General features: G+C 48.4%; 1 protein-coding gene across 3 annotated transcripts; it reads right to left on the reverse strand.

The window, feature by feature from the left end:
* Positions 1–286: 286 nt before the first annotated feature.
* spryd3 (SPRY domain containing 3) lies at positions 287–26296 on the reverse strand. Of its 3 annotated transcripts, none has more exons than XM_026998705.3 (11): positions 26160–26296; positions 24872–24999; positions 23899–23974; positions 20861–20985; positions 20602–20737; positions 19743–19931; positions 11567–11716; positions 7245–7302; positions 3975–4082; positions 3559–3695; positions 287–2141 (listed from the first exon to the last, which is right to left on the reverse strand). In XM_026998705.3, exons 2-11 carry the CDS (start codon positions 24997–24999, stop codon positions 2007–2009), a joined length of 1242 nt encoding a protein of 413 aa, XP_026854506.2. In that variant the 5' UTR covers positions 26160–26296; the 3' UTR covers positions 287–2006. The 3 variants fall into 3 exon arrangements, with proteins under 3 accessions (XP_026854506.2, XP_026854505.2, XP_026854508.2); XM_026998704.3 differs by having other exon boundaries at positions 26151–26281; XM_026998707.3 differs by lacking the exon at positions 19743–19931 and having other exon boundaries at positions 26151–26281.
* Between the last annotated feature and the right edge of the window lie 847 nt (positions 26297–27143).

A 27143-nucleotide genomic window follows, 5' to 3' on the forward strand; every position in this document is an offset into this window, starting at 1 on the left:
GGAAGGCACTTACATAGCTTAATGTGTTAAGAAATTTCTCACATGTGGAACCTTTACTATGTAAAGGAAAACTATGAAAAACACCAACAAATTAAAGGAATATAGTGATCCAAACAAGCCTTAACGAGACATCCTCGTAAAGCACATGTAAATGTGATCTGTTATGTATGTGCATTGTTTCTTCTGATGTCTATATTGCAAACCTGTTGACCATATGCAGATTCTTAAGAATATAAGCAGATTTTTCTAAGAAGAAAAAATTTAAGCACCACAAAATAGCAAACACTGAGAAAACAGTATTTTGAATTTTAATGTAATCCTTCAATTCATATACAGGTAACAATTCCTTTTTGGTGAAGGTTGGGGTAATTACACTGAATCTGACAAACTGAAAATTTTGGCATGTAACATGAAAAAATATATAATTTTTTGTGACTTAAATGACATGAAAAAGACAAACGACAATATTACTAAAAGAGATAAACTATACCGATATTATTACTGTGTAAAGATTTCTGATTGGTTCTAAAGGTGTAGAAAATGGAGTCGGTCCAGATGGGAGGAGCTGAGTATGCCAATACCAGCACAAACACTGCTCCAACATCCTTTTTGTGTGTGTGAGAGAGATTCATATCAATTTGCTCTAAAGTGCTTGTGGCATTAGTAGAGTGGACGAGCTTATGGTGAAGCAAACATTGGCAAAGAACATCTTCAGATTTTTGACAAACTGAAGTGTGACATGGACAGGACCACACAGACAGACACTCAGATGCACACACACACAGACACACAGAGAGAGAAAGAGACCAAGACAAATCAACAAACGCTGTGCATAACCTGAGGCAAGAGCTTAAGACTACCAACTAAAACCATTTCAGAACTGACAATATCTGACCATTTGTACTGAGTTGCATACATTTATTAAAATACCAGCCTTTAACATAAAGACTCTAAACGTGTGGCTATCTCCCAACTCTCAACTGTTCTCAACGGCTGACTACCCCCACCTTGCCCCGCCCGGCATAAACCCCCTCCCGCACCCCTAACCGCCCAGATGCTGCCCAAACCCTTGTTTCCAGCCTGAAGTGAAGGCAAAGTGGCACCTGATTAACTCTGACATTTAGAAATAAAGCACAAAAAAAAAAAAGCACAGGAAGAACAAAGAGCAAAAAAAACCAAACCAAAAAACACCAAAAAACCCACCCAGCACAGAAAGGTCTTCCGCTGGAGGTTCCAGGGGGTTGGGGAGGGGAGGCCGTGGCAGAGTGAATGGCACAGTGACTGCGATGCTCGGAGACGTGGCTGCCCCCTGAACGGCTGCTATTTTAAACCCAAATGCCACCCCCTGCCCATTCACCCCTGTCATTCATTCAGCCGTTTCCTGAATTGAATCTTTGTTACTTGCTGTGGCATATTTTGTATAGCAGCCCATATATAAATGTACATTATATACAAGCACGTTAAAAATATATAGTTACATATGATCTGGTTTGTTTGTTTTTATATATACAGAATATCTTTCTTCATACAATCTATTAATTCTCTCATTAGTCAAATTATTTCATATGAGGACCAACATTTACTTTGATATGGTTTCCACGCAGAACATTAAACAAAGACAAATAAACAAGAAAAATAAAGCTCTATCCCTGAAGGGAATTCAGATGACACAGAAATATTACAGAAAAAGACAGTAAGAGATATTTGTTGCCTGTGTGAGCAGTCATCATGCACTGCTGCTTTTTACGGGCCATGGCATATGGGAAACCGTTTTTCTACAGTGTCTGTTTGCATACATGAATAAAAAAATAATAATAATTAAACACCAAACCAAAATTACAGATATATGATGATCTCCATTTGTGTAAAATGAAACTGTTGCAATTCCCTTTTAGCTGTGTCTGCTCCAACCATGCGATTATGCTCTGAGTGACAGACAGCCCAAGCCAGTGGATTGGCTCAAAACACAGAGGTGCTGCCAGTGGATTGGCCGTGCCTGCTGCTCGTCAGCCGCTGAGAGGGTGGAGGTCCACCTTGACCTTCTCCCCGCTGCTGAGCATGCCGACGGTGGGGTAGAATCCTCCGGCTGGCACTGCCACCTCCCTCCTCCCAATGATCTTCCCATTGCGGGTGAAGAACACCTAGTGGAGTAGACACACACGGGGGGGGGTCTGTCACGTAGCTCAGCACAACAGCTGCACTTTACAGCAGTGATGAAAGCCACATGCGTCCAAGGCGTTACATGTACACAACAGAAGATTCTGGGGTTCATTCTTTGGCTCCCAAAAGAGTCTCCAAAAGCTTTTTTTTCCTTCCCCGTGTGCAGCAATCATCCCACGGTTCATTAAACACAAGTAACTCTGGGCACGGATACAGTAAGGCATGCTGACCAAACAGGAGTTCATCTAAGCTTCGAGAAACCAATGTCACTTCCTTCACACGTATCCTGAACGGTCGCGAGCAGTCGAGCGTTCTTACTGCTCCGATCCGCATTTCTACACAAGGTGGGGAGCTCGCCGTGGGTCAGGGTTCCCTCGCGACTCCCACCGTTCCACCACCAGCCCCAGAAAGCACTCCCGGAGCCTGTACGCGGAGGGCCGTGGATTGCGGCGTATACAGATGTGCCCTTTGCAGAGAGGGAAGGTTGCTGACTTGGACACATTTGAGGGCAACCGACTTCAGCCTGCACCTGAAGTCAGCCTCTGACAAAGACCATGACGAGGAATTTATGTAGCTGTCAAATTAAGGCTTTGAGGTCTAGCCGTGACAAATGACTGCCTGTCAGGGAACAGTTGTTGCGAAAGAGAAATATGACTGATCGTGCTTTTAAAAACATAAGGGCACCCGATGACGAAACCCTGGGGGTCGCACGCAGGCATGGGGAGCGAAGGAACACAGACGCAACGCATGTCAGAGAGCCCAACGCTGCAGAAACGACTGGAAGGCAAACCCTTAAAGAGAAACACTTGGTTCTGCGTGTGGTTTGCGTGTGTGTGTGTGTGTGTGTGTGTGTGCAGCGTGTCTCCATGTTTGGCAGACAGCAGCAGACACAGAAGGGGTTTGCAAGTGCGACGGCAAATAACGTTGCTAATTCCCTGCTACAAGGGAATCATTAAATAGAGTGGTAACTATTATAAATGTCATCAAAACTTTATACATGCGCTGGGCCATGAAGGGCCTATTTATCTGGTGTGGGGGAGAGAGGCATGGGATCTGGGGCTTATGACAACTGACTGGATTACAGTCGTACCACAGGGCTTCATTGGGTCTGCATCAGCCTTCATGGTCTGTTTTGTGTTTGGTCAGGAATTTCTATCGGGGTTCGTGTCGTTTCCAAAGGCACGGCGCTTTACCCAGAAGTGGCTCGCAAATGCGTTTCACGAGTGCGTCAGCAGGGCTCCCACCCATTAGGCTTAAGTGCGCTGTGATGAGGCGATTCCTGATGACAGCAGGCGGAAGTTGCTCTGCGAGGGTTTTTTTTTGTTGTTGTTTTTTTTTTTTAATAATATCACCACAGCTCTAGGGACACGGTCCAGTGTGAATGTCAGAGGCGCTCACCGTAACTTTCCTCCCCTCCTGCTCTTGGTCTGCGTCATCTCCTTCCTCCTCCTCATCCTCATCGTTCAGGTACAGTACGTTCTGGACGCGGCCCTGCTTGGGGTGCTCGTCCAGTGTCTCGCCGTCGTCCACCTCATCTGCAGGGACGAGACGAATTTAAAAAAAAAACAAAAAGGGGCAGACTAACATAGCTAACCGATCGGCGCTATGGGTGACCCGTTAGCACGATCTCCCTTAAACAGGAGCGTTAATTGTAGGAAACGGACACTTGATTCTAGGAAACAAACGCATTTTTTAAGATCCTGATTTGCACTGATCGGTAGGCTTGTAGCTCTTTTCGGCATATTCCACTCAGTGGGCGGAGCTGGCCGCACAGGTGAGGAAGGCGCTCTGCTAGAGCGTGCGAGAGGTCTCACCTTCGTAGTCGCGGGGGAACATGATCCCACAGCCCATGATGTCGCCTTCGAAGCAGCGTGGGCCAAACGGGTCGCCAACCCCGCTACCATGGAAGATCTTCCCGTCGTCTGCAGGACACGACAGGACAAAAAACCGACGCAGGCTAAGAATCAGCTATGCGGAGAACGGATCATTTTGCATGGGACATTTTTGTCATGCTTAAAAAAAAAAGGGGGGGGGGGTTTAGGGGCAAAAAAGCAATTTTACACTGCGGCACACACACAATGGAGCAACATACTGGGCCCACAATGAACTAGTTCTACCCAGAAGTTATACCACATACATACCAATACTTGGCATAAACTAAACCTGTGCCAGTGAAAGGTATTTCTCCGCTACCAACACAGGCCGATTATCCTGCCAAGCCATGAGATTTAGTTGATTATTATATTTTACTTTTAAACACACAGCAACAGAAGACCTATATAACTAATCTATTTATTCTACAGCTTTGCCGACTGCATGTACATGACAAGGTTACAGGCTACAAGAGCCATTTAACAGACCAATATACAGCCTTTAACGGTCCTCTCCAGGCGTCTGACCCTGCGCGTGAAAGTGCCGATGAAGGCCTGGAATAACCTGCTATTTTCTAAACCTGGAACAAGTTGAGATGGTGGGATGAAAGTTGCGGAGGTTGACGGGTCAAAACAGAGAGGAGCGCCCTCTGCTCTCAACGTCTTCCCCGCGCTCTGGATTCGAGCGCCTTGGCGGAAAACAGAACAAAAGACGCCAAGAACGGAGACGACGACAACAATACGAGAGGCAGGGAAAGAACGACTTTGAAAAGGTAGCCTGCAGACAAAAAGCCTAGCGCGCAGCACGGCTGGTAAATATTTGTGGAGTTGTCATGGGACCCGTCCCCCAGCTCAGGATGCTGTTTAAACAATCTCTATCAGAACACGGGGAGGGCGCTTGGAGACACTGTATCATTAAGACTCCCATGCGGGCTCCTGTCACAACACCACACACTCGGCAAACACCACAAGCGGTGTGGGAGAGGAAGATGGTTAAAAATAGATGGGGGTCGGTGTTGAGTGTGTGTGTGTGTGTGTGTGTGTGTGTGTGTGTGTGTGTGGGGGGGGGGGGGGGTAGAGAAGGCCCTGTGGGGGGGTGCATTTGGGCGTCTCAGCCTGCTGGAACACTTTCAGTCCTCCTGGCACCTGAGCAGACAGGAAACGGTACACCAGAGGACACAGGGGGGCTTTCCTCTTTCCTCGTACTGCGGGCCTTTTCTCGGAGCCCCGTCTGGAAAAGGCGAGAGGACGCAGCACCGCCGGGACAACCCCCCACACCCCCGCCCCGACCCGGCCACGTCTGCAGGTTAGCCGGACACTTTACGGGCTCTCGGGGGGTGGGAAGACGAGGCTGAGGGACGTGGTGCGGGAGGGATTTGCTGTACCACCAAAAAGCATCACCCCTCAAATTCAGCTCTATCAGCACAGAACCTGGTGTCTCTGTTTTTGAGTCTGAGGGCACAGGCGCTCTGCCAACAGTTTTCCGACCCATTTGGCAAAGTCGGGCAGCGCATTAAACCAGGAGGAGCAGGCTTATTCTTCCCACAAGGTTTAACGATTGCTCCCCGTCTGAGGAGACGCCACCGCTTTACTGCATAACGGCCTTCTTGGTGGGGGAACCCCAAATCAGCATCTCAAATGACTTTTCACTATGGACCGTCGTGTTCCAGCGTTCCCCATCTCCTCAGAGCATGCAAACCAAGCAGCAGAGGTTAGGGAAAGACACCAGCACGAGGGGTCCGTACGGGAGAGTACCTGGCACTGGCATCAGGCAGGATGACTCAAGGGCCCGTGATTTCACGAAATGGGGGCCGCGTATGGATCAGGGTGCTTTAATGAGGCATGGCCTCCCCATCTGCCCTGCGGCTCTGCCGAAACACCCGCGGGGGGGGTTGGGTGGTGAGGGCAGCAGCCTGATGGGCGCGATAAGCGGGTAGATTCCTTCACAGCACTGGGAAGAATAATAATAGCGGAGGGGCAGGATGGTATGACAGCCCGAAACCAAGCGGAGGGATGCGGGGTGAACGCACACGACAGCATGGCTGGAGGAAGGCAGGAAGAGTCATCAGAAAACTCACTCTCCGAAATGAAGAGCACAAAAGTACAGAAGTTACTTTATGCCAGCTCTAATAACAGAGCCACACCATGCACCTAGTACTGTAAACAGAGACGCCAGGCAGGGTGCCATCCTGATCAAGGCACCACCATGGTATGTGCCAGAGAGTGTGTAGTGGAGTCATACTAAGAGGACTGATATTCCTGGCTATTTTCATAAAAAGAAAAACAAAAGAAAACAAACAAACAAAAACATTCACAACACGCGCACAAAAAAACTCCAAACAAACAAAATTATAGGGCTCAACGCTGGCGTGCCTCAATGCTGGAGCGCGGAGGAGCTGATAGGTGAGGGAGAGCAGGTGCGTGCCCGCCCACGTACTACAGCACCTCACACGCTGTGTGGAACGGCTGCGGCCATCGCTCCCCTCGCTAACGAGCGCTAGCGGGAGCTGCACGTTATGGCGGCCGTAGCAACCTGTGTAGCCCCGCCACGTGGCCCGGACGCACGCCGAGCGCATGTGTCGGGGGGCGAGATCGGGTGCTTTATCCGCCCCTCCAGAAGCCCCGCTTCCCCTCCACAAATCGGCCCCTGCGTCTCATCTCATCTCCGGTGAGCTTGCCATCGGGGCTCAGGCCCCCGGGCCAGCCGCGGGGGCCCCGGGTTGCAGAGATACGCCACAGGTCTGCGGCTCCTCGGCACACCCAGGAATCGGCGGGGGCTTTTAGGACAGGTGCAGACAACACAGGCGACGCAGCAAAAGGGCAAAAGAAGGGAACGAACGGAGGAACATCAACACGGCAAATGAGAAAACGGAGGAAATGAAGAAATAGAGATTTATTGGTCTGTGCGTGCTGCAGGGCAATGAGGCACACTGGGGTTACACCACACTGGCAAGGAGGTCAAAGCAGGAGGAAGGTTTCGTACAGCACAGAGTAATATCTGTCAGTAAGATACTGGGAAGCTAAGCCTGGCAGACTGGAGAGCATCGCAAACTTCTCCAATAACCAGTGGGGCAAAAGGCCAGGCTTCTTAGACTTGATGTCTCCAGAATGACACCTTGGGACACTATGTTTTTTTTTTAAATGACACTGTTCGTGGTGTGATGCTCTGAGTGACTACTGCACTCGGCAGAACGGATGTGTGCTGACACTCACCTGCATGATAAGCTACTGAGCCTCTGCTCCAGCCTGGGTGTCTGTTCTTAGGGTAGTCCTGCGGAAACACACACACACACACACACACACACACACACACACACACACACACACACACACACACACACACACACACACACACCTCTTTTAGTTCCCAATTTAGTGCCTTTGTTCCTTTTGAGATCAAAGTCAACCGAACCCCAGTACAAAGGTGCATAGTCAAGGCCAACAGAATCAAATACTTCACTCAACACTTTCACATCAACACGGCTATTCATACTTCAGCACCACGGTCATGAAACAATCAGTGCTCCTCTTCTGTGCTGCGGTGAGAAATGGACTGCCAGCGTGTTGTCACATAGCAGCACAGGATACATCTTTGGTACACAGGCAGGCCATGCCGGCACAAACACTCAAAATTTGTTTTTGTTTTTTTTTGGATAAATTCGAAAGAATGAGTCAGGTAATGAGAGGAAATGTGTTTTCACACCTGCACAGCTAACCCACAAAACTGTTTTCATTCCTGAAATGTTTCGACTCTTCCTAATGTCTGAATGAACAAATGGGGTATTCGGCGCTTAATGGTGCAATTTACGAACTGAAGTTACACGAATAAAAAAGGCCAGAGGGCTTCCAGTAAACTCCGCTGTAGCACTGCAACATCTATGATGTCAATTCACTTTAGCAGGGCTCACTGACACACACACACACACACACACACACACACACACACACACACACACACACACACACACACACACACACACACACACACACACACACACACACACACACACACACACACACATCCACTCACCTGACACTTCATCAGAAGTGCTTTACAGATGTCTAAAGCTCCAGTGACACCGATATGTCTGATGGAGTTGTACCCAAACCCACAACCATGCCACTTTGCGAGGAGTGAGAGCATGGATGAGGTAGGTATTTCGGAGAGAGCAGCTGGTGAGGAATCTGGCGTTAATTTGGCGATCCCCGTGGAATAATAGGAAATAGTTTTTTAGCACGCCCTGTTCTCCCGCTGCATTTCGCTGCGTGCTCATTCCGCAACATCTCCACTCCCCACGGATGTCGCGTGTTTCACGTTCTACTCTCACTCTCATGTCCTTGGTGTTGTGCTGCCTGAGGCTCACAGGACATGCTGCCATTTCACAGAAAGCAGCCGTTGTGTTTGTGTGTGTGTGTGCGCGCACGCGGGGGGGGGGTTCAGAGGGTGAGTGAGGTCAGGAGAAGAGGAAAGAGAAGAGACAAGTCCTCCGTTCCCCTCTCTCGGCCAAACCCTCACCTCCTCCTCGGCTCCGGGCCCTCACATAACTTTTGCGTGAGGATTTTGTGTTTTGGTTCAAACCCGTAAAAAGCTGTGGCCAGAGTGTTACACCGAGAGCCGTTTGATCTGTTTATCGAATTAGGAAAAGAGAGGGCGGGGGGGGTGGTCAGAGAGCAGCCGAGTAAAACCTGATGGATTTACTGTCTCAGCAGAAAGCCACGGAGCCAAGTCTTAGCAAGATGGATGATGGGCTTAAATATCCATGCCCTGACTTCCGTCCCTTTGGTACAGATTGGAACCATAAACTTTCTGTGAGGGATTAGGATTAGGGCACAAAGCTGAGCAGAGGAACGCTTGCAAAGGAAGGGGTAGGTGATGCCACCTCGCACAAGCTCACTGAGTGTGGAAGGACAACAGGAAACAGTCTTAAGAGATAATACATGTCAAAATAAATCATTTTCATACATGGAAATATTCTGTGAGACTCTTGCGTCTGGGAATGTGTTTGCACATTCCATACGTTTGTACGATTGCATCTGTGTTCCATATCGTGTTCCATACACAAACGCAGACAGGCAGAGGCGCTTGAAAAATAAATCCTACACACACCGCATTTATCGCGTCAATCATGCTGGTACCGTAGGAAAAGAAAACATAACAGTTTTTGCATTTAAAGAAAGGTTTTCAATTAACCCTCTCTATTGCTTGGGGGGCTCCAAGCAGAAAGTTGTCTTTCCCTCCATCTAGGCTGCAAAAACCATTGCAATAAGGTGTTACGCTAATCGGCAGTGCCCGTGTCGCTGGCCGAGACCCACGGGGGCCCTTTTATCTGCGTTATTTGAGCAGCCTGCATTTCCACACTGTGCCACAATCAACAAGTAGCTGAGAGGCTGCCGATGGAGGCCGATGCCCATCTGCCAATTACAAGCTTAGCAGTGGGAAGAGCGGGGAGGGGGGGTCTGCAGGCACCCAGACCACCATGATGAGGGCAGCAGACCGGCGTGAAGTGATCCCTTTGTGCCGAGTTCTCATCACTGCCCAAGTATAAACTCGCAACTTGGACGGAGGAAAACCTCTCGGCCACTGCAGGTCTTGTCGAGAGCCACGGAACCCCGAGATCCACAGAACGCGGTGAGCTTTTTTTCTGCAAAGAAAGCTCTCCGTGCATGGCCTTTCTTCACAGAAACATCCGATGTACGTTAAATGACAAAATTATCTAAAATATATAGTACAGATGGTCTAAATGCAGCATTTTGAAGAAAATGCTGAAACAAGGAGACAAGTACTCACGCACCGACACACACACACACACACACTTACACACCATGGGAACTGCTGTAGAGTCAGCTGAAGTAGTGCGGCCGGAAGGGAAAAAAGGAAATGGCCGGCTGCCACGGGAAAGGCCAGGAACCGATAAGGACCAGGGTCAGCGGTTCGGCTGGGGCTGGCCGGGCACAGACGTACCGGTACACGCTGGCGCCCTTCATTAGGCCAGCTCAGACCTTTGTCCTGAGTCCTAGCAACCAGTGTGTGTTCCGAATGTGAGCGGAAGTGCTCTGTAGCTGCGGGCGAGCCTTTGGCAGCAAACGGGGCTCTTATTTTCGGCGCAGCACAGTGTTCAGCCAGTGTTCAGGGCTGTGGCGGAGCTTCAACAGGTGTCGCGGTGCACCCATGACCAACTATGCAAACAGCCCTCCAGAAAGCAGTCAATTATGTGTAAAACCATAACTTATTGTTTCATGTTTAAAGGCTTTTTGAAAAAGTTATTCGAAAATGTCTGGTCATTTTCATTTCTGTTTTCACTGTAAAAATATAGCAGCGCTGCCAACACGCTACTTCCAAAGATTCCAGCGCTTGGCTCAGGATAAACGGGTTGTTTCCATCCAGTGCATTTTCAAGAGCCAATCAGAGTACGTCTAACACATTCTGCACGTCCACCCACGAGTCTGCAATGTCTTTCTGTGTAATATTAATTGCTAGCCCCAACCCCACCCTGCATTTATTTTCATATTTGCTTAACCATTCGCCCCATCATCGGTAGTTCACTGGCTCGAGCCCCGACGACGATGAGGATGATGATGATGATGTTGGCATTACTCCGTACTGTTATTCACTGCGACACTAGCCTTCCTGAACATGTGTTGGTGCTTGCGGACGAGGGCATTTAGCGCTGTCCTCCAAGTGCCCTGGGCTGCCCTCTGTCGCGGCACGGACAGCAATCCCAACAGATGTGTTGCTCAGAGTCCCGTGTCTTGTTTTCTGGGGTCACGTTAACAGGGTATAGTATAGCCCTTTTTTGTAGCCTGTATCTGGGCTCCGCCCCAGTTCAGGCGACGGGGTTCACCGAGTTTAGATAAAATCGGTCTACCTTTTCACCCCCACACATTCAAACAGACTTACTGAACCCAGCAAGATCACATTAGGAATCCAAAGAATGTACTAGACGTGCACCTCACACATGTGCTACAACTTGAAGTCAGTCAATCTTCAGGGCGTTCATACACTCTGTATGTATTTTGGTAGAGTCTAGCTGCTAGCACACCTGAGCCTGATCGTTAGGGATAAGGAGCCACACAAGGAACGGACCTTTTGGCGTAGACTCACTGGCGTGCTCGAGAAATAACTTGGAGGCTTTCCGCATGTTAATACGATATCACGTGGCTGCGGTATCAGTTATACCGTATCGCGCCTCGGCGCGTGGTGTCTACACGGGATGAAACGGCTGCCAGCTGCAGCTGCTGATGAATACGGCGCGCCAGCTTACCCCTTCTGGTCCGCCGGTGCCGAGAGCCCTCGAGGGGTCACAAGAGGCCAGCGCGCCCAGAACACTGCGAGGAACTCGGTTTGAGCGGAACGTATTAGTGTGCGTTTACAGCACGCGAGATCTGCGCAGAGTGTTCTGTCCCTCAGCCCTTCCCTCATCGTGGAAAGAGCTTGAGATGGTTTGTGATAAATTCTCGACAAATCCTGAGGAACGCCTCACCGTCGCAATCCAAACGTAACGATATTCATGCACAACATTGTGGCTTCCACTTACTCTACGAGCAAGGCCCAAGGCAATGTAGCACTTCTCTCCGGGGTCCACAATCTCCACCTCAAAGTAGTGGCTCTGCGTGCAGAGCGGCTGGCGGGCCTGGGCCAGGCCCACGTCCATGATGCTCTTTCCCTTCCCCACGTACTCCAGCAGCTGAGGAGACACAGGAGAGGCTCGTGGGTGATGGGACACATGGAGATACAAATACAGGCAAAAGTCAGGTGTCAAAAATTGGGTTCAATTGGCAAAATAAAGGACCACCATTAACATACACCTGGCAGGTAGTATTGCATTAATATTTCCAAAATTTTTAACCTATACAAAATGTATAACAGACTGGGTTAGTTTTTTTTTTTTTTGGGGGGGGGGGGCGGGTTGTGTTTAGTACTCTACATGGTCTCATCTACTTCAGCAGAGGCAATGGAAGAAGAGGTCCAGCACAAAACAAAGCCTGGCTATGCAGATCTTTCTGAACCACTCACCATACAGAAACATGAGTGCATGTGACTATGCAGGTAATGCCCCTGAACAGAGCAAAGTGTTATGCTCCTCTTCACTTGGGGAGAGGGAGGGGGTTCAAATTGATGGTTTACTTCTTCACAATGATCATGGTGCTACATGTCTCCCACAATCCCCTGTCTGCCCTAGGAAGAGGTCCTGATGCCAGTCACTGCCAATGCCACATGGCCAACAAAGGCCTTGGGACCTCAGCAAAGGGACTGCGCGTGGCACAGCTGGGGTTCAAACCTCAGCTGTTGAGCATCGATGGCACAGATGACGTGACCTTTTTGTGCACCATGTTCCACGTTTGCAGGGAGATGCTAATGTCATAGGATGACTAAGGAGAACGAAAGACTGACTGCCCTTTCTTAAGCTCACAGAGCCACAGAGGCAGGTGAAGGGTTAGTATCCAAGGCCCCCAACTACAAGCAACTGGGTTAATTCTGAAGTTACTGTGACTACTCGAAGAAAGCCAACGATTTACAGTGCTGTAAACTCTTGTCTGGGTTTTTGGGTCTTTGCTTTTATTCATCTGGTCTTGTGCTCTCCAAGACTAGAAAGCAGTAAACTGCAATAGTACTTAAGAAGACCATTGGGTTTTACTGCCGGCCAGCCCACTCTCGCGGACACTGCGTAGACGCTTATGGTGGTTGGGTTCTCGATTGGCAAAGTCCCGCAGTAGTAGCCCTGCTGTAAACCTTTTGTGCTGCCGGGAAGCAGGCAATGCAACCCCTGCTCAGGACATCGTCATCCACCCCCTCCCCCTGCAGAATAAAGGCGCTGGATCTAATCACGCCACAACACGCCACTGTAACTACTTTCAGGTTTAAGACGCCATCCATTAATTGCCCCCAAATTTCCATTTGTGACAGCAAAATACCGTGTGTCCCAGCAGTGGAAACAATCCTTGGATGCCATTTATGAATCCTGGAATCCTTGTTTACCCAACACTGACTGCTGCTCAGGCATTCTGACAGAGACGGGAAGACAAACCGAGGCACTGGTGAGGTGGCTCCCAAAACCATATGGCCCGTGTGTGTATCTATCTATCTCTCTCTCTCTCTCTCTCTCCCCGTCTGTCTCTCTCTCTCTCCCCGTCTGTCTCTCTCTCTCTCTCCCCGTCTGTCTCTCTCTCTCCCCGTCTCCCTACTCCACTCTTTATTATCATGACTAGCAGCAACGCTTGCTGGTCTACATAAAACACCCAGGATATGATCCATGCTGACAGGCCTGTGATAAAAGCTGCTTCGTTCATTCATCCTTCAAGTTGCTTCGTGTCCTGCGTGTGCTCTTTCAGCATCCTCCAAGCCTTCATCTCCAGAGGCTCAGTGAGACTTACTAACGCGTGCACCTGGTTGCCGACCGCCATTAATGGGATTCGACTGTGTGGTTTCTTTATTTAGCCCACCGCCGCCGTTATTTCTTGTTCCTCTGGGCTTTTATTTTCTCCTCCGCCTCATAACTCTTCATGCCGGGACCGGTCGCCTGCTCCTCTCTGAAGGTGGAGGCAAAAATTGCCATGAGTCGCACCTTCCTACCCATTCCAGGCTGAGTAATGCCCCCCCCCCCAAACCGTCACTCCCCCCTCGTCCCCCGGGCTTTTATTTTCTCCTCCACCTCCTCACTCTTCATGCCAGGACCGGTCGCCTGCTCCTCGCGACGGCTCCTGACAACTCTCGCCATGCTCCGGTGACACCAGCAGCCTCCGACTGCCCCATCACCGCTGTTGTTGCCGTTTTGTTTTGTTGACCCGCTGCCCGGGCAACAAGTGAGGCGCTCCGGACAGGCTTTGCGGTTTTCCCGCTTGTCCTGGAGCGACCTGGAAAGCCGAAGGAGGTGAAGTGGAGAGGCGCGTTTGCTGCACTGCTGTCTGCAGCTTGACCTACAGTTTCCACCCACTGTCACCCTATGATTGATTGCGATGGAACCGACAAAGACAGCTCGTGCTGTTAAAAGAACATTTTAAATGGGGCTTCTTCAGGTGTACCTTTGAAATCTTGCATGCCTCTGCACTCTAAAAGAGAGGGACTTCAGTCTAATTGACAATTGTCCATTAAGAGGCTTGATGGAACATTTGCACGCTGTCTCATGTGCCAGATGCAACTGCCACTCAAGGTTTCCAAGGAATTCCAAAATATTTCTAATGTTCCTTAGCTAAGGCCCCTCAGCAACCAGTAAGGCCATTAAACCACTCTATAAAACTGACACACTGGGGTTCCTGCAAGGCCTAAAACACTATGGACACACTCATAAAGCATCCAGGAAGAGGGGCAAAGGAAGGAGGAAATAAAACCACTTAGACCTACCTAATCTAGACCTCAGGTGGTGAGAAGATATGAAAAATGAACTGGCTTGGTGATCGTCATGTAGGCCAGGGCAGAAGTCCAGAGCAACACTCTGGGAGCTCACCTGTTTTACTTGAGGTTTGACTGAGGTTAGTAGAGTGTAATCGTGCTTCCAAATGGCAATAATCATTTAAGAATTTCTGAAGCTACCACTAAGCAGGGCTGTAATGTTACGCAGAGAGGTATGTCCATTAAAACTGCAAATATATGAGTTCTGCTGGATATATTTCATTGCCAAGATCAGAGACGTTTACAGCCCCCAATCATGAAAGGGAGGTACATGAATTATATTTTTTAAAAAGCAACTTGAATTTGCAGCATAAAGATCATTCATCAACAGCAACCCTGTGGTATTTCTTTCCGCATATGACACATATTCCACATATGCTCAGCAAGTCCCTGATGATGAAACAGTTTTAAACAAACCATTATTTAACAGGGGTTCATGCTATCAACAATCTGTCCTTCGTAAGGCTTTGGTTCGGCTGTAAAACCTTGTTGTCTAAGAGTGTAGTCTGTCAAGCTCTACAGATCAGACTGTGTTTTCCTTCTTCAAACAATGCTAAAAAGAGGAAGCGAGTTGGCCTTGGAAGCAAACTGCCCACAGCTACTTTTTTTTGTTTTTGTATAACCTTCTAAACCAGCCCAGTGGTGCCGTGTCTAAAATCGCTCCCTGCGTGATGTGAGGGCCCCTGCCTGCTGGCTGCAGCCAGCCTCTTTCTGACAAACTCCTGCTGCTAATCGCCAGCTGCTGCTGTGAAGAGACAGCACCTACGATACAGGTAACGAATGTACTCCAGCACGACTCTGAGCTCTGGAAGTCCTTGTGATGCTTTCCACAGAAATCCAGCACATGGAGTAAAGGCTTAGCTTGTCCTCAGAGTCTCTCTGCATGTCTGTCCAAGAATACCAATCGGTTCGGCTGAGAAATCCTCCAAAACAACAATCTTTCAGGAGAGGAGAACAATGTCTGCACTTTCCATTGCCTGGGGCATTATGAAAGTGAGGTGTTTCGAGGGCTTAATTTCACACTCTAGAGGCACAAAGAGCTAGAGAACATAGGAAACAATCAGCTTTCCGCTTACGTAAAACAACCGCACTACAGTGAGAACTGCAAAAGCATGAGACGGCGCAGCGTATCGATCAGACTGGAAACCTTTGTCCGCTGCCAACACAGGCAGTGAAGCAGAGAACATTGTGTATCGATCAGACTGCTATGCTGTGTGACGTGACTCAAAGGCTGTATATTAGGCAGCCCAAAAGTGAATCCTGACTCATTTCTCTTCGCTCTCCTCTCATTTTCCATCATGATCGAGACCGAAACCAGTCACACCCACAATGGAAATCTCTCGTTAAAGCAGGTGACCGGGCCTCGCCCTGCAAATGTTAGCTAGGTCTGCGTTTCCTCGTTATGAGAGAAAACAGAAACCAAAAGATGAGCTCCTGCCCCCTGGTAGGGTTTGAAAAGAGTCAGAAAGTTTATGGGGAAAAAAGGTGAAGCGCTTCTGACTAAAGGAGCCGACTTACAGTCCTTGTGCAAAAGACATTCATTTTTAAACGTTTGCAGACTCAAATGAGAATCAAAAGAAGGACCTGAAGGTTCACTGCATGGAAAGGAGTAGAAACCACTAATCACGACTGGGCCACCAAACGACACACCAACCATTCCTAACATCTTTGTACGCTGCGTGAGCGTAGCTGAAAGCAGTTTCTCTTACTACAAGCCCAGCATGGTGGTTGCAATCGCCATGTAAGCTTAGCTGTCAGAAAGGGCCCAGCATCATCATCACGTAGCCAGCGTGGAGGGAGGGTTCTCTGCGTGGGTGAGATGCGACCGTCCGGCAGGGAATGAAGCCAGACTCTCCTGTATGCTGCCACCAGCGCAGTCCTCCACTGGAGTGGCCTCCAGTGGAAATCCAGCTGTTTTGCCCCTGTTCCGTTGCCCCCATGGGCTCAGGCGAGCAGAGCTGATCGCGTGGAAGGGCAGGGGAGCATACACGTGCACAGTTGCACATGTGTGCGCTCGTGTGTGTGTGCAGGCAGGCATGTGCTCGACTGCTGGCGTGCACACATGCTTGCATAGGGCTTGGTTGCGTAGGGGTGTGTGTGTGTGTGTGTGTGTGTGTGTGTGTGTGTGTAGAACTGTAAATGTGTGTTTGATGGCTGGAAGGTTCCCGGTGCAGTCTGCCTGCTTTACTCCACAGCATTAAATGGCAGAGCACAGCCATTGCTGTGGCAACAGGCACAGGGATGTCTGCCTTGTGTTCACAGGGACTAGTACGTATACACTGGCGCTAGCCAAACGCCTCCTCATAATACAAACACTCCATCACGTAAAGAGAGAGAGAGAAAAAAAAGCCATTAACTGACCCGAGTCAACTCATCTCTGAGTTTCACACCATTGAGCACAGCAATAACTGGAAGTCTGTGTGAATTTCTCAGCAGCGCCGGCATGATCATCTTTACCAGCAGAACTCATTAAAACTCCCCGTCAACATGCATGAATAAGTGCTACCTGTAAGCTTGATCTACAATACAGAAGTCCTCATCAAGACCACAAACACATCTCAGAGCAATCTGTGGTTAGCTGCGTAAGGCATAATGCCAAAAGATGAAATTAAGCCCAAGTGTCAGCTAAAACATCCCTCTCGTGCAGACTTTTATGATGTTGAAAATGTCTGGCATTCAACTATGTGTCAGAATAACTGAACAGACGGTCACGTTGCCGGGGGGGCAGTTCTTGTGGCGGCAGGGTTCATGGTCTCACACCAAGCCCGGGACACTGGGTGGTTAGGACTCGCTGTGTCTTTCAATCGCTCCTCTGAAAAAGTGATCAGAGCCTTCGGACCTGGCCCCTGTGGCCATCGGCCGCAAAGAAGAGTGAGCTCCTCAAAACCTTTGCACCGAGTAACAGCCTACGAGCTTTACAAAACAGAGCTGTGTAGGACACCCAGAGAGGACGTCAACTTCGCCCGGTCTCAGCAGCCGCAAGCTTGTATGAGAAAGGGTCTTAGGAGCTGGCTAGTCATTTGCTACTTGAGTAAAATTCAAGTAGAGAGGTTAGGAGTCAGGCCAGCACAATCCAGTGCAACACACAAACACACACAGACACACACAATAATGGAAAAGCAAGGGAATGTTTGGGATCACTCTAGACAGGCTTGCTGACAGTTAGTACTGACTTAAGATGCAATACCCGCTTATGTAAACTGGTCTGGTTGCCCCGCCAGCAGCAAATGTAAACAGCAAACAAAAGCCAAGGCTTGTTGCAGGGCAAGAGCATAACGTTCTGCTCGTGGTGCAGCTAACCACCCCCTTCCTGTCTTTTTGCACCAGGTGCAAGAGCTGAGTGTGGCAAAAATGAAAACACACGGATATACAATCAAGTGATGGCAAATCATGTGTATATCAACATATCAACTTCATTCGCAGCGTAAACCATAGGCAAGCTGCGACGCGCTACGCTGGAGACTCAAAAGCACTTTGGCTGACCCGAACGTCCTCCGGTTTTAGCTTGGCAGCCGGGCAGCACGACTCCTGCTTCAGAGAAACCAAGGCGGCATACTGTGTCGGGCGAACACCGCGGCCGACTACGCTGCCGGCTTCAAACTAAAAGCTTGCTCCGGTAAGACGTGCTCTTCCGGAGAATGGAAATCCGTTGGCAAGGGGAAAAGGTATCAGTGCAACGCCGTTTCACCATAAATGGAGAAAATGAAAATTGCAGCAGCATTCTGAATACCACAGCTGAAGCGGCCAGACGCAGACCACAAAATGGACTTCATTCGAACATCTCTACTGAGAGGCCTTATTTAAACACTTTAGGCCTTGGTAAGAGCGTAAGACCGTACTTACCAGTCAGGGTAACGTATAGAATATCACGAAAGGAAAGATGCTGAGCTAGGATCAGCTCCCTTCTGCCAATACAGCGTAAAGCCAGACTTCTTTTACTGACTCAAAATAGTCAAACAACATTATATGATTTTGTGCTTGCTGCGGTTATAAGAGCAAACAAAAGTACCCACCTGTACATGTAAGGACAACTCAGAATCAAGGGCATAGGAAACAACAGATCAGTGATTAGACATTTCCATTAGAATATGAAAGGCAAAAACTGATCTTGGATCAGCGTCGCAAACTCCTTTACGTCACAGAGATCACCATCAAAACAGCAGACACGGATTCAACTCAGCAGTTATAAAATAGCCTGCTTCTAAGAGCAATGACGCCTCCTGTGCGTCGACACAGCCAGTCCACTGTTCAAACGAATCGCTGGTGTTGGAAGTACATCAACAACTATGTGACTTTATTCACTAGTGATTAAATATTGAATATGTCTTAAGTTCCTTCCACCCAAAAACCCAGCTGCCTGTCAAAACATGCCTTCATCAGCCTCTGTGTGGCAGCGTTACCCATACGGAGGCAAGCGAGGGGCCCCCCCATCGCCTCCTCCTTCAGTAGATCAGGACAAAGGCTGGAGGCCTGCGGCACCGAGCCGGGCCAGCGCACCAAACCTCCGGCTACTTTTTAAAACACGATGACGAGTCCACTTCTCCCTGCCTACCAGTTTCCAGAGGGCTGACCCGTCCGTGCCTGCAACCTGAGCCTCGGCCCACGCTGTGGCTGCGTGCCCGCTGGGCTGAACACGGGGCAGGGTGGCTGGCTGCAGTTCCGGGAAGCTGCGTTCTGGTCCGATACAGGAGGACCAGTCTGAACGACCTGCCTGAGAGTGGAACTTCTGGATGCTCACAGCTCTGTCTAAACAGAGAACTCCAGGTAAAGCGCATCACCTCCAGAGCACACAAGCTGCTTTTGTGGCAGAGCGGGGGCAGCTTGTGTGCGCTGGAAGAAGTTTGCACTGTGTGAGGAAGCTTGCACGCACACACACGCTGGCATGCATGCACGCCTGGCACTGAGCACCTTCTTCTGTGAAACTAGCCCTCAGGTACCTTTCGCAAGAGTGCAGATGCACAGGAAGCCAGGAGGAGATCAGAGTGTGGTTCGGGCCACAGCCTGTCCCAACACTAACTCCCAACATTAATCCCCTGTCCCAACACTAACCCCCTGTCCCAAAACAAGAAAATTATGCACATACTTGAGTCATGGTCTAAATCACAGGACTGCAAGACCGCTCTTTCTAAATCGGAATCATGTGATTCAGGAATAGCCAACAATTCCTGGATGATTTTAAAATTCCAATAAACCAATAATTTATTAAAATCATCATTAAATATGATTTTTTTTTTTTTGTTGATTCCTGCTTTCTTTATTTTTCCTTCTTTGTCTAAGGAGGAGCAGCAGCGTGTCCGAGTCTTCAGCGCCCATTTGGCTCTTACCGCTCCGCTGACGCACACATCGTACAGGCGTCCCCACTCGTCCTCGTGACTGTCCACCATCATGACGCTGTCCTCCTCCTCCCTGCCCCACTCTGCCTGCAGGTCCAGCCGAACCTCCTCCCCCAGGGAGTGCATACCGATAGCGGGGAAGAGGCCGTCCGGAGCCACTGGCACCACTACCGAGCCCACCTGCACTCCACGCACACACACACAAATTGATAACTGTGGTTACTGCATTTAGCCTAAATGTCCGCTACTTACTTCACCAGAATATTAATATTCTAATAATCACGCAGAAGGTAAAGTCGTAAACGGGCAGTTGTAGAGCAAAGAGGGGCATTTGTGTGACTGCTCTCTGTGGACCTTGTCTGATGGGCTTATTAGCTGCTGATCCAGTGCTGGTTGCTCACCACCGAATGAATGAGTTTAACGGCATGTAAATATTTGCCAGCACATTAGCGGTTATGAACATTCTCACTGCAAACATTTACCCACAATGCACAGCACCACAGCTTGCTTGCACATCACAGGAGCAGCAGCAACATGGGCCAAGTGCCACACAAACAACTTAGTCTTGCAGCTCGTTTCTGTGAAGTTCCCTGTCAAACGTTGCCACACACAAGTCATACTGAACATGATTTTTTTTTTTTTTTTTTTTAAATCAAGTCAGGAACTCCTCAAAGTACAAACTGTTCAAGGACAACATTACCGCTTCACTGGTGAGGGGAACAGCTCCGTCTAAGAATATCTGTCGACATGTTTATAGATCATGTTCAACTGCGTACATCTGCCATAGAGCAGTTGTCAGAAACGAGGGGGAGGTCTGTGGTGCCATTTGGACTGAGGAAGAGTGACTCACCTCTTTGCTGTTCTTGGTGAAAAAAACAGTCGTGAGTCCGGCATCGAAAGCATCTGCATAGATTCCACAGCCTATCCGATCGCCACGGTTACACTTGGGGCCGAACTGTTGGCCAACGGGGTTGCCGTTATAAAGTCTGAGGAGGGCAGTGGAGACAATGATGGCAGCCTGTAAGTCCATCAGCTCAACTAGCTGTTCATTTGGTGAACAGCCAACGCGACTGACCCAACTAGCTGTTCACTGGCTTTGTATTACTTACTTCCCGTCGTCTGCATGGTATGCAATGGAGTGTGGCAACCAGCCCGGCTGGTGGTCCAGCTTGTAGTACTGAGGCACCAGGCCCACGGCGATTGTACCCCTGACGCCCGTGTCCATTATGGTCACCTGCAGGAGCACAGAATCACCTCAGTCCACTCCTGTTGAAGGCCTGACCAGTTCATCGGTGAGCTGTTCTGTGGAGCTCAGTCATGATTGTCCTCAACAGAACTTAACAGAAATCAAATCATTTCGTCAAAATATATGTACCAAGGACACAAAACTCATCATTTAGAATGGGTCTTCTCATTCTGAATTACTGTATAGGATAATGCGAGTTTCTGTCTATCAGAAGCCAGGCAAGGAGTAGTGGGTGTTGTGCACGGAGAGCATAAAGCGATGTCAGTCTCGGGGGAAATGTATAATGAGGAACTGCTAGCGAAACCTGTATGAAGTTATTTTACCACCCCACAAAATGGAGAGCTGTAGCCCTGAGACTCACAGCTGCTTTTTGAGAAGTAATCAGCAATATTACAGCCACGCCTTTGAAAGGGGCATCCTGGTGAATGCCAGCAGCTGCGTGCATTGCGAGAGAAGCGGAGCCAGGAATAACAGACCTGAGGACCTAGCAGAGCTGCACTGAGTCAGAGGCTGGAGAAGTCACGGCAAGTAACCTATTATTAAGAGTGTGACCTCCTGGCTACCACTTAACTCCCTAAATGCAAAGCGTCTCGGCTCAATCCGGCCCCGTTCCCCCCCTGGGCGCAGACGGGGCGTAGTGGGAAACGCTTTCGGCTACTGAGCCTTCCACCCAGTCTCCTTGTGGCGTTGTGCAGATCTCAAACTGCGCGTCGTGTGACGTCATGGGAGTTTGTGGATATGAATCACAATTGCTCACGTTAACCTACTCGTCTACTTTGAACCCTGCAGGCAATTTAGTCGCGACCTCCCACGTGACGCATTCAAAATAATGGCCTTCGCTGAGGTCAGAACAACACGAGATCTGTGGCTCCTGAGCGGAGCTGACCGTGGCAGGAATGCGGGTCGGACACCGTTACACGTGGCTCTGGGTTCGAAACCGACTCCAGGATGGCTGCAGTGCAGCTGTTGGCAAGCCACTTGTTTCTGCTGTACAAACTAAACACTGCTCCCAGAGCCAAAGCATATTCATAGCATGAGAAAGTCTCCTCAAGTTGCTGCAGGTTTTCTATAAAGCAGGTTTCGGTTGCCGCCCACACAGAATCTCTGGTTGACTCTTTCGAGGACTTACCTTCCAGGCCTTAGAGAAGAAATTGTTAATTCTAAAAACTATTTCCTAAATATTAACGTCCACCGCTCGCTACAAGTGAATTTTATGTGCCGTGAACCTGAAAGATAGTGTTCCTCAAAAGAGAAGACTGGCTCGAACCTGGCTCAAACACTGGCTCAGAATTCCATCTCGAGCTTCCAGACAAAATAATCAATTAGGCTAATGGAGAAAATTTCCACTTGACCAAAGACAGAGCTGATTTACACACGCACACTGAGGCTCCCTGAAATAACAAAATGACATTAGATCACTGCAAAGGATTCTTAATTGTCCTTTTTTTTTTTTTTTTTTTTACATGGGACAGTTGAAACAAGGGAAGAGTTCTGCGTGTTTGGGCGCAGGCGGGTGGAGGCGCGTGAGCGGAAAGGTGCTTTGGGGGCCAGAGGAGGTGAAACGAAACCCCTGTGAAAGTGTAATGAGGAAACACAAGCCTGCTGCTGACGCATATTCCAGCCTCACACATGACCTTTCCCGGGGGTGCGAGGAAGACAAATGAGGAAAAAAACAAAACAAAAAAAAAAAGCTCTCTGGATTGCAGGGGATTCTCTTGAAAATGTGCATCATAATCGGACCCCCTTTCGCCACCCAGAAAATGAGACTCGATTCATTGCTGTATATGGCAAACTCATTGATGCGGCCCAGTGGTCTTCATTAAGGGGACATACACGATGCACAAAGGCACTAGGGTAACGCTGCCCTTGGAGGCGTGTTGTACCTGCGACTGAAACAGCAAGGGATACAACCCAGTGGCAATAACCGCTCGAAAAACAGCACATCTACAGGAGGCATCACCAAAACACAGACGACGGCCAAAGCCTTTCTATCGAGCCCCACAGGGAGGTTTGAGGAGGAGGTGCTCGCCACTGCTCCAGGCTGAGCGCCGGGGCCGTGTGTGTGCACAGTGCAGCGGGGTAATGGACATGGTGTTACTTTCCAGCTCCAATGCCCAGGAGAGGAAATCCATCAAACCAGGCCGAGTTGCCGGCAGCCCACAGGCCGAGCGGAGCAGGCTGCCGCCCATCCAGGCAGCCGAAGCCCAGGCCAGCTCCGTAAATCACCCACTGCGTGCCCTCTCGCCAGCTCTAATTTACAGCCCCAACCTCGCGGGCTTTCCCGTACTAAATCACTGGGACGTACTCTTTCCAAGCTGTATTTCACGGCAGGGGTTTCGAGACGGCTCGAGCTCGGGCGCCAGAGTCAGCTCGAGATGCGCGCCGTGGTGACAGAGGGCTCGCTGAGAGGCTGCGGCTGTAAGGCCTGGGTGTGAGCACAGCAGAGTGGGCTCCCCGCGGCCCCACAAGCTTGGCCCACCGCCACACCCTTAAGACCACCGGTTCAGGCTGGTGGTCTGACATTGTCTTCTGCAGCACCAGACTCCTAGGTTTAGAGTGAGAACCAAGATCCATGACTGCAGTGGAAGAATCCTGGGCTCTTATTACACCATGACAAGGGAAAACTATTTCCAGAATAGAGGAAAAAGCATGTGCTGGGGCATTCACTATTACATGATTTCCAAAATCAATATACACTCGGTTTACATGGAAATGAATTCATGATGAGGATCGGAAATATGTTTGCACCCTTGTCAAAACAGGGTTTGGGCTTTCTGGGTTATATCTTTAAACTGAGCTGAATTCAAAAAAGTAGCAAAGAGAAAATGGGAACTTAAAACTGCAATTCATTCTTGCAACAGTGGCACTGGCATAGTCTTTCAGCACAGATGTGCTGCTTACCTCAAAGTAGCAGTTTCCCTTCGACAAGGGCCGTGGAGCCACATAGCAGCCAACTTCATCAGAGTTCCCTTGGTAACTACAGCAGGGAGGCAAAAGAAAGCTATTTAGAACCTCTTAGTAAAGAGCACTGTTGCTATAGGTACTTAGACCTTGTCCAGGGAACTGCTGTTAGACTGTTGTATATCCTATCTCGATCCATGAGAGTGAATTGCAGAGACAACTAACACCAACATGTTAATAACAGCATGCTTATTATTGGCACATGACAACACTACAATTATTCCTGATTAATTGGGTTTGACAGCCATGTTGACCAAAAAGCCTGACACCACCTAAAAAAGCAACCTGACCAGTTACAGGCCTCAAACTCAATATAACAGTAACACGGAGGGCTCCGAGGAGGATTCAGTAACAAAGAAGTGGAAAAAAGAAAATTTTATGTCCTGTGGAATTCTCACACCATATTGTACAAAGGCTGACTCTTTTTCCAATACGTCAAACGCGCCTTTCATCTTTTGCTGACCGAAAAACAAGCAGCCCATAACGTTTCCTGAGATTATAATTGTTTCAATCAGTGAGGTTGAGTGAGGCAGCCTTGTTTGCGTTTTTGGTGGAAGCTGATGGTTCAAATGCACGCACACATGATGCTTTTCAGTCCCATGTCGACTTCCCTGACAAGCCCCAGCTTTCCGAGAGAAACATGAGCACCAGAGCTCTGTGGGTGTATGTTCTGGCTGTGGAAAATGGCTGAAAAGTGAATAAATTAAATTGCAAATAAATAAAAAGAAAGCCACACGAGTCCTCCTCATGCTTAATTTAATTACCAAGGAAACGAATTTAATTAAGACAAAATGTTGGTAATTCAAATACATGAAGCTTCAGTCTTATTATTTATGGTCGACTGTTGACATTTAATATAAAATGTGACTAGCTGCCGGACGCATTTGTGCTTTAGGCCGACCGACAGTCCTACCTCAGCGTGTCTCCATCCTTCAGCATGCGTTTGTAACGTTCCTGATAACGTACTGCACGCACTTCCCTGATTTCTCTGATCCTACGCCGCCAGTTAAGGAACCTGTAGTGTAAATTGATGTCATCCATCTTGGGCAAGGGAGAAAAAAAAACAATTAAAAAAAAAAAAAAAGCAATGGAAAAAAGTTTGACACAAAGTTTAGAATTCTTGGGTTATAGACAGATGTTTAGAGACTGCAGTGAAGCTGCAATCTATTTTCTAATCTAATTGCAGCGTGAAAGACGGTATGCTAGTCTTGGTTGGATTGCATTGCACATGTATAAGGCATCTTTGACTGATATAATGTTTGCGTTGATATGACAGTCAATATTTTTACCAGTCATAACAGCAAGTCCTGTTTCAAATTTCTAATTGGAAAAGCTGTCATGCAAAGAGGAACTTCTACTCTCTTCTTAACCTTGTGTCACAATTAAAAAAAAAAAAAAATGAGTAGGATCGAAAAAATCGCATATGTATCACACTGAGTGGCAAATGCTCGGGCCACGAGTTCACACTACGAGGTTTTCCCAAAAACATGAACGAATGTTAACTATAACGAGAAGCATGTCGAGAAGGCCAGGGCGTCTCCGTCCTGTCAATGCCACAGCCGAGGGCCGTGGCTGAGGTAATTTGAGGTAATTACACCCCGACCGACCCGGCGATAAACAAGCCGGCGTCACGTTTACCGGGATCACGGTAGTTAATGACACAATGAGTCACAGTTTGAAGTGTAAAATTACCTTACAGTGACGTGACGTGAGCAAACGTCCAATTAACACTTAATTGAATGGAGGACCGCGAAGATTATTGCAACTAATGAAATTAAAACCTTAATAACCTCTAATAACGACTTGTGTCCACATTACCATAGCCAATAATGCTAGCTAGCCATGCGGCTTTATAACTGGCTACTTAACTAGCTAGCTAGTTATAACGATGTAACTGTCGAAGTTTGCTGACGACTGTTCCACCTGTCGTTAGTTATCTGCGCTTTAGAGCCTCAACTAGCATGCCTATCACTGAAGAAATGGCTTTAGCTAAATACCATATCGACGCTATCTTAGCTTAGCTTAGCTAGCTAGCTAGCCGTTAACGGCGACAAATAGCCAACTTCGCTTCGCGCCCGGCTAACGCGTTAGCATGGCTAAATAGCCCCCTGAATAAGGCAGGAGAACATTTATATTCCGTATCACAATGTATTGATTAGTCGTTATCGAAACATTTTGGTGCAACGCCTTACCGTACTCACGTCTGTAGGCGAGATACTGTGATATTCTAAGGCCACTTGTGTTTACTTCTAGGTTGGGACTCCATTAGCTAGCTAGCTAAACTAGCTTACCTTGTAAAACAAAAAGTGTGTAAGGACTCTTCCTGTTTACATCAGAGACCAATGAGTGATGAACGCCAATCGGGTTAGAGTATGGTTATACTGACGTATCTTTAACCAATTGGAGAATTAGCCGCTATCCACGGCAAGATTTTCCGAGGCGGCACCTCTTGCTTACCGCAATAAAGCTTATCAAGCGCTTATGGGACCAAATTTACCCTTATAGCCATCGCTGTTTAGTTGCCTTTTATTCGTTTTATAGTATGGATGTCTACTGATCAGTTATCCTACGTGCATAAAAGTTTAGGTGTTTTTGCGTTGATTCCACTATGAAAACTGATTAGTAGAAACTCTGGTATTAACTAAAGTGAAAATCACCGAAATAGTAAGATGGCAAGACTTGAAGCTGAAAGCGCACCTGTTGGATATGCTGTGATATAAATCTGTGGGATGAAAAAAAAAGACTACTAAGATCCAGTTCAATGTGCCAAGTGACTATGTCAAGGCTATGTGGGGTTCATGGTTGCTAGTGTACACATTAGTTAAAAGATAAACTGAAGGGTAATTTTGAGAGGAGGACTGAAATTGTCCTGCTGCATCCCTGCAAGCAAAGTGCCGCAAGGCAAGTTTGAAAAAGAGCCTGGGTCCAGGCTTGGCTTTAGGTGGGAACAACAGGTGATTTTGGCAACTTTTGCTAAGATTAAACATCTCTAGGAAGGTCACTATTCAGGTGATGACAACCTAGCAAATAAAAGAGAGACAGCTTGGAGGGATTCTGGAATTCCTGAGTTTTAGGAATCATATCAGGATAGTCACAGCTGTTCAACTGAAACCAAACGTTCCACTGAGTTGTCTGTGGTGCCTTGCTGTACAGCACAACAACTAGGCCATTGATAAACATCGAAC

Source organism: Electrophorus electricus, chromosome 21 (assembly GCF_041902795.1).
Source record: "Electrophorus electricus isolate QZ-2024a chromosome 21, ASM4190279v1, whole genome shotgun sequence".
NCBI classification, from domain to species: domain Eukaryota; kingdom Metazoa; phylum Chordata; class Actinopteri; order Gymnotiformes; family Gymnotidae; genus Electrophorus; species Electrophorus electricus.